General features: G+C 53.8%; 1 protein-coding gene across 1 annotated transcript in view; it reads right to left on the bottom strand.

Moving 5' to 3' along the window:
- The window catches only part of Radil (Rap associating with DIL domain), a 63,904-nt gene that overhangs the window by 8,093 nt on the left and 38,345 nt on the right, over positions 1-17,466 (bottom strand). The window contains 7 exon segments of the mRNA NM_001037218.2: positions 1,538-1,710; positions 2,053-2,290; positions 2,685-2,797; positions 5,261-5,421; positions 11,189-11,226; positions 13,799-14,428; positions 15,411-15,658. Coding sequence (NP_001032295.2) covers positions 1,538-1,710; positions 2,053-2,290; positions 2,685-2,797; positions 5,261-5,421; positions 11,189-11,226; positions 13,799-14,428; positions 15,411-15,658 — 1,601 coding nt within the window.

Genomic DNA, 17,466 nt, shown 5'->3' with positions numbered 1-17,466 from the left:
CCATCACCTTTGCTGACCTGAACTCCATCCCTGGGACCCCATGGTGGAAGCAGAGAACTGACTCCAGTAAGTTGTTCTGTGAACTCCACACACCCACTGTGGTACCGGCACACACACGCTCACAATTAAATAAATGTAATTTTTAAATCACAAGTAGCCATGTCTGGAGGCCCAGCTCACTGCACACTCATAGTGTCACCTCAGCTTTGCCTTCTACGGAAGAGATGCGGTTTTGCCCACTCAGCCAACTGCAGGGCAGTAGGATGACACAGCTGTCTCAGTGACAAGCAGTGGCCACTGTCATTAACGTCAGTGATGCCGAAACACAGGCGGGAGATACTGCAGAAATGTCTCTTTTCTTTCTTTACTTTTTTTTTTTTTAAGAGAAGATTTCCACAAGTAGCCCAGGCTGGCCTGGAACTTACTATGTAAGGCTAGCCTCAAACTTGCAACAATTCCCGTTTCTGCCTTCAGAGGGCTGGGACTACAGGCATGAGCCACCATACCTGGTGGGACTACTCTTTTTGATCCAGTGTCTGTCTCCTAGGCCTGCTCAGGGCTTTCCTGGGGCTAAACAGTGAAGCTATGTTACCCAGTGAGCCTTTAACACACGTCTGGACAACAGAGGGCAGATTTCATGTTAGACGGCTCCACCCACAGTCCCTCACGATGTTCACCGTTTCAGGACAAGGTCAGTGGTTTCCACACAGGAGAAGAAACCATTGCAGGGTTTCCATTAGCCATCGGACAAATGCTCTGAGGAAGAGGGTGCCAGGAGTGGTGGGGGAGGGGGAGCCCTCGTTCCCCACTGCTGTGGTGGTCATGACCACAAACTTGAGGACAAAGCAAGAAGCAAGGCAAGGCACAACCCCATGGGGCTGACTGGATGGCTCTAGGGCAGGGGTTCTCAACCTGTGGATCGCAACCCCTTTGACAAACCTCTACTCCAAAGCTATTTACATTCTGATTCATAACAATAGCAAAATTACAGCTATGAAGTAGCAACAACAATAATGTTATGGCTGGGGTCACCACAGCATGAGGAACTGTATTAAAGGGCTGTGGCACTAGGGAGGGTGAGAAACGCTGCTGCTCTGTGCTATGAGTTCTGTTCTGCACGGGTATGGGACTAGGCTGAGTTTCTGGGCAGGCTTGGGCCCACTCAGAAGCTACTGAGCACCCAGGCTCTTGACAGCAGCCACTGTGAGCTGAGCCCTCTGTCTCCTCCCACCCGACCCTCTGACTTCCTCGATGGATCTGCTGACTAGGCTGGGCCCAGTGGGAGACAGATCATGTCCTCCTCTTCGGGTTCTTCACCTTGTCACACCACAGAGTGACCAGTACGGAGCCCAGGGACTGCCCACAGCACCCATGGGATTATCCGGCCTGGTGTGGGTGTGGACGGTTGAGGAACTAAACAACATGGGAGTTTTCCAGGCGCAGAGCCCAGGCCACCTTGACTTGGATTGTAAGCCAGTCACCCTAGAGCCAGCGCATGCATACCCTTCTCTGCACCGGTCCCCTGGTGCCCTTCTACCTGGACAAGCTGAGCACGGGGAGTGGCCAGCAGATGCAGGGTGCAGGAAAGCTTCCGAAAGAAGCGCTCGGCAGGTGCTCCGAGGCCAGCGCTGCGGGCCCACTCCAGAAACTGCTGCAGGCGGGCACACACCTGGACACCCCTGGGCCAGTGGAAGCAGCTCAGGGAGGGCCCTGGAGAGGGAGGAAAGGATGAGACCCACCAAGGTTCCCAAAGCACCATCTCCCTCTCCAAGTCACCTCAGCACCCTCTCAATTTCCAAGATAATGCTGACCACGCACTCTCTCAGGGCAGACATAGAAAGAGATGGAGGAGACCAGGTCCAAGGCACCAGGGGTTGTGACAGCCGCTAGCCCCCTCCCCTCCTACCCTACACCATCAGCTCATGCTCTGAGCTTTTGCCCTAGTCTAGGTCTTGAGCCATCCTCCCACGGGCTCAGCCAGGCAGAGCCTTCCCTTGAGGGCACATTTAGCTTTCTTAAAGGAACCCAGGTCTCAGCCCCAAGCACACTCACCCTTGTCCAGCACCTGATTGAGGAGCAGTGTACCAGAGAAGAAGAAGAGGTAAGCGAGCATCTGAGAGGCCACCTCAGGATGCATCTGCAGCTGCTGCAGGAGGTCCATGGTGGCCTGGAACACCGACACCACGCGCCGAAGCTCTTCAGGCAGAGCGGGGCCCGAGCGCCAGCTCTCCCTGCGCTCTGTCTGAAATGGGGGGCATTCCAAGAGGGCCGGGAGGCAGACATACAGGCACTGCAGAGACAGAGAACCCCAAGGGAATCCCACTGACAGGGATGCTAGGACTGCCCAGGAGCCCCAAACTTAACAAGCCTAAGCCAACAGGAGGGGACGAAGCCCAGCAGGAGTTGCCCTGGAACTAACAGAAGTAGGGAGAGGAGCTGCAGGTGCAAACAGGACTGCCCACAGCAGGCACCAAGCAGTGCTGTAAAGGGCACCATGACGATGACCACCAGGCTGGACCGTTATGGGGAAGAATGGGAGCAAGGGGTACAGCGAGGGCCAGGGTGGAACCAGCAGCTCTTCCTCCCTGCTGCAGTGGGCTCATTCCAGCCCATTCCCTCCTACCCCAAGGCCCTAGGAGAGCCGCAATCAACAGCACAGCAGCAGAGGCAGCGGCAGCACACACCTTGGAGAGGTAATACACACACTGCTGGAAAGCGTACAGCACCACCTCCTCCAGGGCCGCCATGGCCTCCTCACTGGCTGTCAGCGTGCAGGAGAACAGCGACTCCTTGGAGCCTGCAGGGGGAGGGGCCGCAAGAGGAGGCTCACCTGCACAGCGTGCACATGTGGGCCCCCAGCCAGGAGCAGCCAGGACTCCACCATCTACCTAGCTACCTGCTGGGGATCTGCCTGGCACGCACCTCCCATAGAGGTGTGGAGATCCCAAACCTGTCCCAGGCAGTCAGTCACACTGGCAGGCAGAGCTGGAGAGCAGACACAGGGGGTCACATGTGTCCGTCTATGCTACTAAGACAGCCTGGAAGTTTGTCCTTCCTTCCATCCTTTCCTTTAATCCCTTCCTCCACCTCGCTACATCCTGCAGGCCTCTACCACTGGGTTTTTGGCTTTTTTGAAGACAACGTGCGGAGAACTGTCATGAACTCCCTCTGTAGCGCAAACTCACCCTAACTACTTGAGCCCACAGCTGTCCTGCCTCAGTCTCCCAAGTGGCTGGGTTAAGAGGCCCCAGCTGCCAGGCCATGCTCTCCATCAGAACTGGCTATTCACCGCAGCAAGCCCCACCCGGCCCTGAAGGTCACCTTTCAGGACACTGGTTAAAAGGCTTGTACATCAGCCCCTTGGGAGGCTATCACATGGTTGTGGCGCCAAAACGCTCTCGAGAAATAGGAAACCTCCTAGCACTCGGGAGGCAGAGGCTAGCCTGATCTACACAGCAAGTTCCAGGCTAGCCAGGGATATACAGTGAGACCCTGTCAAACAAAACAAAACAAAACAACAAAAAAGAAGCAAAACAACCCCCCTAAATACAATAACAACACACTAAAAAGAGCAAAAAGGGGGATGGAGGCCTGGAGGGCTGCTGACCCAACCACCTGAAGATCCAGATTCACCTCACCCCTGGACACAAGGACAAAGAACAGTCGACAAGAGAAAAGCAGGATCAGTCCACTCCAGAGTGGCTCTAAGACACCCAGGTAGACACCTGAGATGTAACCGCCACCACAAAACCACAGGGTCCCCAGGACCAGGTATCTCCTGGGCACTGAGGAAACCAGCCTCACTTGTTATAACCACAAAGGGGTGCGGGACACTACACAGACACAATGAACACCACCTTTCTCTTCAGGTTGGGCCTTCAGTGGCAGGGCCACAAGGTCCTGTACCCAGGAGAGGTCTAAACAGCCCAGTGGCCCCACTGATAAAGAGGAGTGAGTGACTTTGATGTTGTCATTGGCAGAGCAAAGCTTCTGGCCCAGGTTCCCAGATGCCTGGTCAGGACATGGAACCTACCACAGGTAGGCTCCTGGCCCTGTCAAAACCTCCCAGGCTATCTCCAGCAGAGTCCTTAACAGACACATCCCAATAAACCACCCAGGGGCTGGCCCACTCCACTACCTTACCCTTTAATTTTTTTGTCAGGTGTGTGTGTGTGTGTGTGTGTGTGTGTGTGTGTGTACATGTACTCAGGTGATGTCATGCGAACCCTCTCCCCATTCTTACTGGTCACATAAAGGCTGGAGCCTGTGATTGGGCAGTGGAAGGGAAAGGTGGGGCTGGAGCTCTTAGCGGAAGAAGGGAAGGGAAAGGACGGAGGAAGAGGATGTGGGAGGAAGACGGAGCAGAACTACGTGACTGGAGAGACTGCAAATAGCAAGGGATCTCACAGCTGGGGAGTGGAGCAGTGCAGTGGTGAATCCGCCCAATCTAGGTGTGCAGCTTATGAGTACTGTAACTGAGATGTGTTCCTTACACGGGTTTACTGGGGTTGGAGATTTACTGCAACACCAGTCGTTCCTTGGGGTCTTCCACCTTGGCTTTTCAGACAGGGCCTCTCCCGGGGCCTGAGGCTCATTGTTTAGGCCAGGCCAGCCAGCCTGGGAGCCCAGGGAGGCCCCTGTCTCCTAGGATTGTGAGTGTGGGGACGACACCTGTGTACCGCCACCCTGGGCTTTACTTAAATGCTGGGGACAGCACTCAAGATCTCCTGCGTGTACAGTTGGCGCTTTACCAACTGAGCCACTTCCCTGACACAGCTCCCACCCCTGTCCCCCTCTCAGCAGGACCACGCGTCCTGGAGTATTCTGGGAATTTGAGTATTTGGAAATGCTAGTTTCAGGCATGCTACCATATTTCCACCTCTGAAGCCGACAAGCCTTCCAGCTCTGATTGGCAGCATTCTTCCTTTCTGGAATTATGGGGCGTCTCTGAGCCCTTCATTTTGTTAACTGTATACTCGCGTGTCCCCTCTAAGTGGCCTGTACCCACCTCCAACCTCCCACAAGCAGATCAGAGCGAGCTACAGTGGACATGAGGCGTGAGACAAAACAGACCAGTATAGGGGCACCGGGTCAGTGTGAACCACTAATGCTGGCTTCATGTGTGACCCCGAAATGAGTGGACTGAGGGCCAAGAAAGTCCCAGCCTGTGTAGGCACATGCGCGTGAAGCCACTGCTATACACACTGCCAACTGTGCGTGGAGATGGTGCTGAGCCGGGGGACCACAGGGCCGGCCATACCTGTGACATCCAGCTCCTCCTCCATGCTCTGCACGTACAGTGGCGACTTCTGTTGGATGAAGTACAGGAGTTCGATGCAGTTTGACATCCAAAAGAGAATGTGCTGCAGGTCAGGAACCAGGTCGGCCATGGGGAAGCTGGCCCAGGAGATGGGTTCCTGCCTACCGAGACAGAAAGGCTAACGCGTTACTCTGGGTACAGATGAGGAGCCAAGTCTGCTGCTCTGCGTGCACGGGGACAGCCATCTTATGGGACACTAACAGAAGCAAGCACCCTTGTCAATTCCCTAGAAGTCAGGAACCTATCAGAGGCTTCAAAGTCTAATGCAGGCAGCCTGGGCACCAGACTGCACTCTAGTGAGGACGCTGCCTTCCCAGGATGCTTTTCTTCTGGAGCACAGACTGAGCAGCTGTGAGTGCTACAGTGCTGTGTAGCATATACACACACACGCTCATGCATAGGGTGTGTGTAGCAGGGCTTACTATCCATGGCTTTGGAGACAAGAAACCTGAGTATTAAGTATGTTATTTAGTCAAAGAAATAGGAGCCGTAAGATTATTTAACCAGGTAATTCTCAGAGGAAACAGACTGACAGAAGTGAGAGATCAATTAACTACTGAAGGATATCAGCGATGGATGAAGGTGGTAAATCAGAGGCAGAAATCAGGAGCGAGGATGTGATTCTACCTGCCTAGAGCATTTAAGGTCAGAGATTAGCATTAGTATTCCCTCAGCGTTAGATCAATTGCTTACAATTAATGAGGGCCTGAAAATAGCTCATTGGGAGAGGCCCTGCCTAGAATCCCCCAGTGAGGGGCTGGGGAGTGGCTTAGTGGGAGAGCCCCTGCCTAGAATCCCCCAGTGAGGGGCTGGGGGTGTGGCTCAGTGGGAGAGCCCCTGCCTAGAATCCCCCAGTGAGAGGCTGGGGGCGTGGCTTAGTGGTAGAGCCCCTGCCTAGAATCCCCCAGTGAGGGGCTGGGGCGTGGCTCAGTGGTAGAGCCCCTGCCTAGAATCCCCCAGTGAGGGGCTGGAGTGTGGCTCAGTGGTAGAGCCCCTGCCTAGAATCCCCCAGTGAGGGGCTGGGGGCGTGGCTCAGTGGTAGAGCCCCTGCCTAGAATCCCCCAGTGGGGATTTGACTTAGCATTAAGACGTTCACCTAAAATCAGTGGGGGAATAAGGAGAAAAGCTCACTGTTGAACACCTGTCTAGCTTGTGCAAGGTCCTGGGTTCAATCCATAACAGCACAAGAAAAGAAAACAAAGCATGTTTTTCAAACTTAGAAAAATCCCAGAGCTGACACTGCCACAGGAAGTCACCCGCTGAAGTATGAAGGGGAGCAGGACCATCCCGGTTACCACCGTCCCTTCTGCAGTTTGGTGTGCTATCCATGTAGGGGCACTATCACTCTAGTTAATGAAAATAGAACTGGGTACTGCTCAAAGGACTACCAGGTACCTGGCACCCAAGTTCCTGGGCAGCCCAGACCCCTCCTACAGTCAGCTGGGGCAAAGTTCCTTTCACCCCAGGTTTTCCACCTTCCAGCTAAGCACCCCCTTTCAAAAGAGTGTCAATGGCTGGCACCTGTGTTCCTTCTGCCCCTAGACTGGCTCTCACAGACTCTAGGCCACTCCAAACCATCTCCCCCACTGAGTGTCACACAGCAGCCCAGCTCCTCACCTCCTCAATGCACTATCCGGGGCAGGTCCCTAAGCTTTAGGGATGGTGGAATCTCCCATGAGCCTCTGCAACCACGTCTGCTGAACATCTCACCTAGCTAGGTGTGTGCCTCTGGGACCATGAGCACTCCCTCAGAAGGATCACCCCAAGATCTGACTGGGCTGGCTTCGTGGAGAAAAAGTCCAAGAATCCTCACTGGTGGCCTCAGGGTCCCTTACTGGGGGAGGGAGAGGGGCTGCACTTCCACCTATCACAAGGCATCCAGATATGTAGGCCTAGAAGAGGACATAAGGCTCCCCAAGTCATTTGTAGCTGGAGAAGATAGAAACTGAAGACTGTAGAACCAGAAATGCCTGCTATTTGATGTTGCTACACAGCCTGGGGCTCCTAAGGAAGGGTCCACACCACTGGGAACATCTGGGGACTAAATGGGGCTGATGTGAGGGGGGTCACAAGGGAGGACTAGGCCTTTCTCTTGTTGTCCTAGGGCTGCCTGACTCTCCCCTGCAGTCCCAGCCATTAATTTCAGTTTAGTCCACAAACAATGGTGACCTCTCTGTCCTGGGCCTGGGTGGGGAAGAAGCTGGCTGGCGCCCATCTCTCCTGTGGTAGCTGTGGAGCACCATGCTTAGCTCGGACAGCATCGAGTCTTGATGGTTCTTTACCAGCCTGGCTTATACAGCGGCATGCAGAAGGGCCGCACATGCTCAGAAGAGCATCCACTTGATCTTCAGCGTCCAGCTCCATTTTGTTTCTAAGATTCACTGCCTTCCTCAATTTCCCCAGGAACCACGGGAAGTAAACCAGCATGCATGTTGTAACCACAACACCTGGTATATCGTCTCATCATAAGGCAGCCACTCTAAGAAAGGAGGATCTGGGAGCGCTCTGATTGGCCAGCAGTCTATGCACCAGTGAGTTCCAGGCTCAGTGAGACACACTATCTCAAGGGAATAGGCAGAGAGTGATAGAACAGGACCAGACTCCTCTGACCTCTGCAGGTGCACACCCAACCCTGCAACACAAACACACATGCACACACACGCACGCAAGCAGGCACACACCCATACACGCACGCACATCCACACATAGAGCAAGGCAGATGGACACATTTTTTCTGACCCCAAGTCCAAGAGGTAGGTCACCACACAGCTGCACAAAGTCACCCCAGGATGACATCAGCCATGAGGAAAACAGTCCATGCTGAGGGAGGGGAACCAGAAATAATGATTAGGGGGGAAAGAAAACAAACACTGGTAAGAAAAGAACAAGGCAGTTGAGATAAACACAGATTAGAAATGCAAATTACAGCACTAGGTGCCTTGGGAAACAGCGGGGCTGGTGCTGGAGCAAAACAAGTCATAAAGTGAGAGGCAACCGAGGGGCCAAGGCAGAGAGAAATACTAATATCCATGTGCTGTGGGGGGAGAGGGATGCATGAGATGTGTGGAGTGCAAGAGTGCTGTGCGGGTTGTGGGGGCTGTGATTTATGTGAGAGGTTTATGTGCCGTGTGTCTGTGTGTGCATGTATGTGTGGTGTGGGTATGTGTGTGTGCATGTGCATGTGTGTGTGGTGTGGGTATGTGTGTGTGCGTGTGCATGTATGTGTGGTGTGGGTATGTGTGTGTGCATGTACATGTGTGTGTGGTATGGGTATGTGTGTGTGCGTGTGCATGTGTGTGGTGTGGGTATGTGTGTGTGTGGTTTGTGAGATGTGTGGAAGGTGTAGGGAGGAGGTGGGGTGTGTCAGTTTGTGTGTGTGTGGAGGGGGTCTGTGAAGAATGTGAGTATAGTGTGTATATGTGTTTGTGTGTGTCTGTGTGACTCTGTGTATATGTGAGTCTTGTGGCTCTGTGTCTGTGTCTCTGTGTGTATGTGTCTTGTGTCTCTATGTCTGTGTGTCTCTGTGTGTGTCTTTGTGTCTATGTATATGTGTTTCTCTGTGTGTGTCTGTGTTTGTGTGTGTCTTTGTGTCTCCTGTGTGTATGTGTGTGTTTCTGTGTGTGCCTGTGTTTGTGTGTGTCTTTGTCTCTGTGTGTATGTGTGTTTCTCTGTGTGTATAGTTCAGAGAGCAGCCTCAGGTATTGTTTCTTGGGAGCACTGCCCATTTTGCTTTAGGGTCTCTTGGTGATCTAAGGCTCACTGAGTAGGCTAGGCTGGCTGGCTGTAGCCAGGCATACGGCTTGAACTGGAAGTGCATGGTTGCCAGGCCAGGAAATCTGGGAAGCAGCCTCCACGTCCACAGAGCAGAGAAGAGACATCTGGCACCAGCTGAGCCCAGATGTGAGTTCATGGGACTGACTGACTGCTGTGAGCTGTACTGTCCTGTGTCCTTGTACTGATTCACTCTTTGCAAAAGGAAAAAGGAACTGAAAACAAAAAGCAGTAAGCATGCATTAGGGATGAAAACAGAACTCTGAAAGTTCTGGAAACGTGGCACAACAGAAGCCGCTAAAGGGAAGGCCTTGGCTCTTCCTGTCCACAGGGAAGCGGAGACACAACCCTGCATCCCAAATGTGGGAACAGGATCAATGCGTTTGCAACTCTTCTGAGATCTGCCATGTGGTCAGTCACCCTTTGGCATCAGTGCTGCCTCCGGCTAGTCTGCACAGGCTCTGTTAGGCCAGACAGCAGCACCTGGTCTCCCTGTGCAGCTGCAGACTCCAGGGGTCCAGATCCTCACTGGCTAATGACGTCAACAGGCATGGAGGTAGCCTGAGCTCAAGTCCATCTGGTGGGTGTTGAGGATGGCAGGATCTCAGCCCTCTGTCCTGACCTCTGTGTGTCTTTTGTACTCAGAGGTGGTTACTGCACAACCATGCCGCTGAGTCTGAGGTAGGAACATGCGGCCGGTAGGTGGTGCTCTTGGCCCCACAATTCCAGTCCCTTCCCCAGCTGCTCAGAGACCACCTTCAACTCAGCCTCAGCCTCAGCAGGCCAGCATGGCTTCTCCGGTGCACTCATGCATGCAAACATCTGCCAGTGTCACAGGTACTGTCTGGGAGTCTTTTCTTTTAAATACAGGATCTCATATATCCGAGGCTGGCCCCAAATTCACTATGTCACAAGGATGACCTGGAACTTCTGATCCTCCAGCCTCCACCTCTGAGTGCTGGGATTACAGGCCTGTCTATCTCTCCACATCTGGCTTATGTGGGCTGGGGATGAAGCCCAGGGCTTCCTGCACGCCAGGCAAGCACTCTACCCACCGAGGCACACCCCCAGCCCTGGGCCTGATTTTCTGAACTTCATCTTTAGTACTAGCACGCTCGCTGGAAGAGCCGAAGCTGCCGTTCACAGATCCCTCCTGGTATGTATCCTACAGAGATGCCACTGCCTCCCTGACCATTCCCACCAAGAGGGCCCCTCATGAAGACTTCCATCCTGGGAGGACAGAAGCTATGGGCCTCAGTGTCCGAAAATCTGAGGATACAGAACGATCCACAAATCCCACCAGGGTACTTTCTATGGAAGGTAGGCTAGGGTGCTTTAACCAGGAAAATAAGCCGTGGGACCGACCACTCAGAAAAAATCTTTCCTCTCCGTGTTAAAGATGCTCTGGTGAATTCAGGGTGCGTGCGTGCGTGCCTGCGTGCGTGCGTGCGTGCATGTGTGTGATGCACTGAGCAGCTGGCGAGCCTTTTGTGGAGTGTCTGCTGTTGGTTTCCTACTGGTGATTGAACCTGGGTCCTCCCAGGTGCTAGGCAAATGATCCATCCTAAGCCATTCCTTCAACTCATTGTGGGATCCTAGGCAGGAGGTCTACAGCTTACCTACACACCACAACCCCTCAGCAGGAAAGTCTAGGTCAGAGCTCTACCACTGCACTATAGCCCCAGCCCTGCTTTTACTTCACAATTTGGGACAGCTGCCCAGGCTGGCTGTGTCCTCACTATCAAGCACAGGTAAGCCTTGAACTTGGAATCCTCCTGCCTTAGCCTCCTAAACACCACAGATAGCATGTGCCTGCACCACCAGGCCTACCTAGGAAATTTCCCTTTACAGCTTCCCAGGGTGGTTGGGAAAAAGGAATGGGAGGACACTGGCTCAAGTCTGGAGCCAAGCCCAGGGAGCCTGCAGGGAACGTGATGTTGCAAGGGAGGGACAGGGGCTGGGGATTTAGCTCAGTGGTAGAGCGCTTGCCTAGCAAACGCAAGGCCCTGGGTTCGGTCCCCAGCTCCGAAAAAAAGAAAAAAAAAAAAAAAGAGAACCCAAAAGGCAAGGGAGGGACAGTAACTAGGTCACACTTACAGTTGCGCCTGCTTTTCTGCTAGTTCTTTGGTCTTCTCCTGTAAAGGAACAAAAGTAAAATAGAAGCTAATGTGAGCAACACAGCACAGTGGCAGGATATACTCAAACACACAGCATCCGGGGCCTGCAGGATGGCTCAGTGGGAAACAGACTTGTCACAGTCCCTAAGTCCTATCCCTGGAACCCACCGACCGGTGATGGAGGGGTGGGTGGTGCTGCAAGGGTCTCAGGGCTGCGAAGGCTGCACCCGCCCTGCACCACTGTCAGGTGGTGCTCTGACTGTGGCAACCACAGCAGTTGAAGGCTGCCTCAAGCGACAAGGGGAGCTGCTGCACGCTGAACTGTCTTTTATTCAGTGTTAAAAGAAGGGCTGCCTGCACTACTGCTTCTGAGCTTTGGCAGTCAGGCCTGCAAGTGGGGACTTCCTTCCCTACAGAACCCTCAAATCTGGCAAGGATGGTGTGGGTGTGGGCAGATTGTGACTGCTGCTTCTCCTAGCACGGAAGACGTTACCAAAGCCAGCAGCTGTCAGAGAAACACACACCTGCCAACCCAGCACTCCCACTTGGGAGATGGGGGCCAGCCTGGGCTGTGAGGCCCTGTGTCAAACAAACAAATAGGCAAATAAAAAATAATTTTAAAAAAGTCTTCTAAGCAGATCTGATTTTCTAGATCCTTATCGTTTTTCTTTTTTGGGGAGGAGGTGTGGTGGGCTTTTTTGTTTCTGTTTTGTTTTTGAGACCGGGTCTCTCTATGTAACCCTGGCTGTAACAGAACTCCCTGTGTAGACCAGGTTGACCTTGAAATCCCAGAGATCTGCCTGCCTCTGCCTCCCATATACCAGGATTAAGGGCATGTGTCACTGTGCCTGGACCGCCTCCCCTCTTAAGTCCTTATTTATTTTTAGGTCTATGTATGCTTATCTACTTCTCTGTAGGGGTACCACATGTGTGCCCCTAGGAGGCCCAGAAGAGGGCATCAGACCTCCAGAAACGGGAGTCACAGGAAGTTGTGAGCCTCCTGATGTGAGCCCTTTGCATGAGAAGCAAGTGCTCAGAAGTGCTGAGCCGTCTGTCCGGCCGAAGCGCCCCTCTTTCTAAAGTCTTTATTACAGAAAAGGCTGTTACTTCCCATCTTAGATGAGAGCAATTCCTCTTGTAACAAAAATTAAACCCCCTAGTTAGTGGATTCATAAACTTTTAATTTTCCGCAACAAATATTATGTAAAAGGTGTCAAATTTAATAAAATAAATAAATGGAAAAGCGGAAAGAGAGGACGGATTCTGTAGGTTGTCCTCTGACCTCCACACGAGCCATGGAACAGGCTGACACACACACACACACACACACACACACACACACGCACGCACGCACACACACACACCAGGGCAGGGATACACACACACACACACACCAGCATTGGGGTTACAGGCAGCCAGGGAGGGGATACATACACACACACGCACACACACACGTACACACACGTACACACAACTCAAGAATACACATTGCATCTCCATGAAGAACACGGCAGGTGATCACAGACACCCGAGCTCTGCCGTTCCCTCTTAGCTAGGCTTTTCCACTCTCAGAAACCTTTCCACCAACTCAGGTTTCTTCTCATTTCTTTTTCTTTTTTTTTTTTTTTTTTCCGGAGCTGGGGACCGAACCCAGGGCCTTGCGCTTGTTAGGCAAGCGCTCTACCGCTGAGCTAAATCCCCAACCCCCGTTTCTTCTCATTTCTGTGACTGACCCCCACACCCCAATGACAGACACAACAGGGCTCCCGCTTCCCTCAACAACCAGCCTGCCAAGTGTGTGTGTGCCTGTGTTGCTCTCTCTCCCGTATTTACTTCCTTAGCCACAGGGTCTCTCACGAAGGCCGGCTAACTAAAACTGTTCTATTAGACCGACTGGACCCTGGCATCCACTCCTCTCTGGCCCTGAACCCTGGGATTACAGAGATGGTGATGAGCAAGGCCAAGATACCTAAAGGGCTCTAACAGCCCTGAGCAACAGAGACCCTTTCGGTCCTCAGGAGCCAGGTCACCTTCAGGGCAGGGAGTCAGCCTTGAGTCCCAGGCAGCCTGTTCCAATGCTTTTGTTTGCCCAGCCCAACAGGTGGCACTGCTGAGCTTTTTGCTAGCAAATTCCTCTGTGTGTGTGTGTGTGTGTGTGTGTGTGTGTGTCTCCATGTGTCCTGGGAGGGACAGCCATAGACATTGGTAAGTATCCCGTGAGATATACGGGACTGGCTTCATAATGAGGAATTCTGCATGCCTCACCCCCACCCCGCAAGTCTACTGACCCATGTTGAGAGGCTCTGACATGGAGACAATGTGCCAACAGCTGACAGCTGACTGTCCTGGGCTTCAACACCAAACTGACCTGGTGGAAACCACAGGGCCCATGGACAGTGGTCTAGCAGTAGTCTAGTCAGACTCACACTGAGGCCTGCTGGGTTGGGAGGTGTACATGGAGAAGCCAGCCCTTCCTCAGCATGACATTGTTGTGGGAACATCACAGTAGTGGCAGGCCTTCAGCCCTAGCAGGCAGAGCCCAGCCATTAAGTCACACCCGACACAGACACAGGCCGTCACCCTCACGCACCCAGACAGTGTCTCGGATCCTTTTGGCGATCTTGAGCAGGAGATGCCTGAAGGTACCCGGCTGGAAGTGAGTGGCAGAGTGCTGGATGCAGAGGCAGAGGAGGAAGGCGGGTGTCAGCTTGTGGTCATCCCCTCCAGGCTCAATCAGTGTCATGATCCTCTGCAGCAGTGTGTCCTCCACGTCGGGCTCAAACTCCAGGAACAGTGACCGCCGCCGCACCACAGCAGCAGGCAAGGAAGCCGGCCCGCGGGCTTTGAGCGCCGCACCACACATTCTACAGCTCTGGGGTGCTGCCCCAAGACGGGCGAGGGCACAGGCAGGCAGTGGCTGCGCCTGCCCTGGGTCCTTGAACAGCAGCAGGTAGTAGAGACCCAGGGAGAGCAGGTCGCCATGTTGTAGCACCACGGGGTTCCTTCCCACTTCTGAGAAGTTGACTGACACCGGTGCCCCTGCGATGGGCTCCAGCACTAGCCTGGTCCCCGCCGGGCCACCATCTGGGGACTGGTGGCGGCGAATGGTGCAGTGCAGAGGCAGGATGTCTGGGGCAGACAAGCTGATGCTGGGTTTGCTGGAGGGCGTGCGCTGGCCCACTGTGTGCCGCTCCCGGCTGAGCACGTACACCAGGCTGTCCTAAAGAGCAGACAGGCAATTGAGAATAGGTATGACACTGGTCACGCCAGCACTGCTCCAGCACAGCAGTGGCCCTGTTCCTTGCCGCTGGCCACCCACCCCAATGTCACCAGTCACCTTCACCTTGGTAACCTCTGGCCACCCCAGCCCAACCCACAGGATACTGCTTCCTTACAGAAGAGACCAAACAAGAGGTGAGAGCAGTGCTTGGTCTGATGGCCACGAGCTAAGGGCTACCAGAACCCCCCCCCCCCGGGTCCCCCAGGAAGCAGTGTAGGCCCTGCTCCTCAGTTCTCAGTTCAAAATGGGGCTTCTCTTGAGACCGAGCCCAGGAGCCCCATGGGTGCTGTGAAAGGCCCAGAGACCAGAGCAGGAATGAGCAAAGACAAAAAACAAATGACAGTAGGCTGTCACCAAGGGCTAGTTCCTTAGGACCCAGATAAAAAAGTAGGAAGTGGCTCTGGGAACTGAGTCTGCTAGCACAGGCCAATCATCCCTACAGTAGGGAAGGAAGCTGAGGCAGAAGGATTGTGTTCAAGGCCTTCTTGGATGACAGAGAGTTTCACACCAGCCTGGGCTACCTAGGAAGACATTGTCTCCAAAAGGAAACTGGAGAGAGGGAGGGAGAGGGGAAAGGAGCTCCGACAACCTGGCTACCAAGTAATGATCAGTTTCCAATGTCACCTGGCCAAGAAGGCCCTGGTCTTACACACACACACACACACACACACACACACACACACACACACACACACCCTACCCCAAAGACCCAGTGAGGGCTGAGGTCAGTGACAGCCCTGGTTTGGTCCTGGACAGGGGACACAAGCAGCCAGCAGCCTTGTGCTCCGTCTCCCACCTCCACAGCATCCTCCCAGCCTTAGGGAGATCCCACAGCTGCCTCTGTTGGGAGGAAGGATGAGGCCTGACCTCCGACTCCTTGGGCTGTAAGGGGCAGCGGTGCTGGGGGCTGGGGGTGGCTCACGTGCTGCTGGTTGTAGCCCTGCAACAGCAGCAGGTGCGGGCACTGGTACAGTGAGTAACGCATGCTGTCAGGGAGGGGCTCCTCAGGCCTCTGGGCAGCCTCAGGTAGCGTTGGTGTTGGGCTTAGGCTGGTCTCGCTGACTGTACGGCGCAGCCCGGTTGGTGGGGAGCTTTGGGCAGTCTCAGAGGTGAGGGCTGGGGTTCCTTTGGCACGGATACGCTGTAGCCTCCGAGCTTGGGCGTTTATCCCTGGAACAGAACAAGTGAAGGAAAGTGGTCAGAGATCTCATTACCTACTTTTCAGACTGTCCAAACTTTGAGTCTCGTTGAGTCACTTAGACACCTGTCATTATTCTGTCAAAAAAGGCCTGGAGGAGGCCTCAGGCCTCTGGCCAATGGCTATGTCCTTTGAAAGCTAAGGTACTGCCTAGATGGTGAGGAAGCCCCAACAACACACAAACAGGCACAAAGCAGGTAGCCCAGATGTCCACATCTTGTGGCTCAGAGGTGACCATTACATGCCTTAGCCTGCACCATGGTCACCACCACCAAACCTATAAACCATGTCCCCATCACAGTCTTGCTCAGATCTGATCATCATGTCAGCACAGAGCCCTGCTCCTGACAGGCCTGCGCTATCCTTCCAAGCCATGTGTGTTCGAGCAAACTCTCTGCGGGTAGGGTACTCTGGCTAGTGATGAAGCCAGTCATTTCGCAAGGCAGAACTGGCCAAACTGCCAGGCTGTATCGGCTACAACATGGCTGCCACCTTCTGGAGGCCAGCATGGACCTTGAGTAAACACACACATATGAACACGCATTTAGGTACAAGTGTACACAAACATACATGCACCAAAATATACTTGTGCACACAAATGTGTAAGCCACGCATAAATAGAAGTCCATGTAAAAACGTTCACAAGTACACACGCACACCCAAACACACACATGCACAAACAAATGTAACACACAAACACAATAAAACAAATACGACTCGTGCAGCCACAAATGCGCATGCACACAGTCTGTATTTCACACTCCTATGTACAACACACACGCACAGAAACATAAACATGTGTATATGTGCTCCCAGCTCCGCACACAGACGTTCACATGCTGCTGAGAAATAGCACTCCACTCCACGAACCACTTTAAAAACCTCATGCTTCCAAATACAGGAAATGCTCTCTGAAGCACCACTGCTGGGAAGGCTCCCAGCAGGATGAAGGGAACCCTGGGGACCCAGTACAATGCTCCCAGCTGACCCTGGAGCTTTCTTCCTGGAGCCCTCTGCCGAGTCCCCTCCATGCAGCTTTGCCCCTGTCGGTAGCATCCTTTCTTCCAGCCAAAGGAACTAGACAAAAGCCAGAAGGGGGCCAGGCACTGGCTGCTATGCACACCTTACCGGGAGCTGGTGGCTGAGCTCTAAGCTCTGCCCTTCCTTGCAGAAGGCTGCCTGCGCATCTGCAGCCCGCAGGGGGCTGGGGCTGCAGGATGGAGGCTGGCCAGCCGCAGTGCCAGGCTATGAGACTGCTCCGCCCGCTGCAGAGCCCAGCTGGCTGGCACGGCCAGAGACAGGTGCCCAGCAGGTGAGGCCGGAGCCCTCAGTCCTGCCTTGTCCTGCCCTGCCCCCAATCTGTAAAGAATGCCAGCTCCTCATTGAACAACCAGATCTGAAAGATGAAAACAGGATACAAACTGATGCTCTCCTACAAATCCTTCTCCAAATCCAGGGCTGGGTGATGGGAGAGGAGGGATTCCCTGGGGATAGTCCAGAAGTTCTGGCATTGCAGAAAGCAGCTGAGCTGAAGTGGCCTCTCCTCTTTTGTTTCCCAGGGCTCCCAGAAGGCCCCAAGTTTCCATGTCAGGGTGTCCCATATGAGACATGCACAGCTGACTGAAATCCCTTCGCTTTGAGAAAAGACAGCATTGCCCTGTCAGATGTGCCCCCTTCCTAGTCCAGGCCTGTCTAATCTGGCTGTCAATATTGATGCCAATTCGGGGCTTCTCTCCTCCCAGCAGGTCCCCTTCCTTGGATCTGCCTAGGCTCACTGAGC

Source organism: Rattus norvegicus, chromosome 12, assembly GCF_021556685.1.
Source record: "Rattus norvegicus strain SHRSP/BbbUtx chromosome 12, alternate assembly SHRSP_T2T, whole genome shotgun sequence".
Taxonomy (NCBI): domain Eukaryota; kingdom Metazoa; phylum Chordata; class Mammalia; order Rodentia; family Muridae; genus Rattus; species Rattus norvegicus.
The sequence above is the reverse complement of the archived record's forward strand: the minus strand, read 5'-3'. Positions and strand labels throughout refer to the sequence as shown.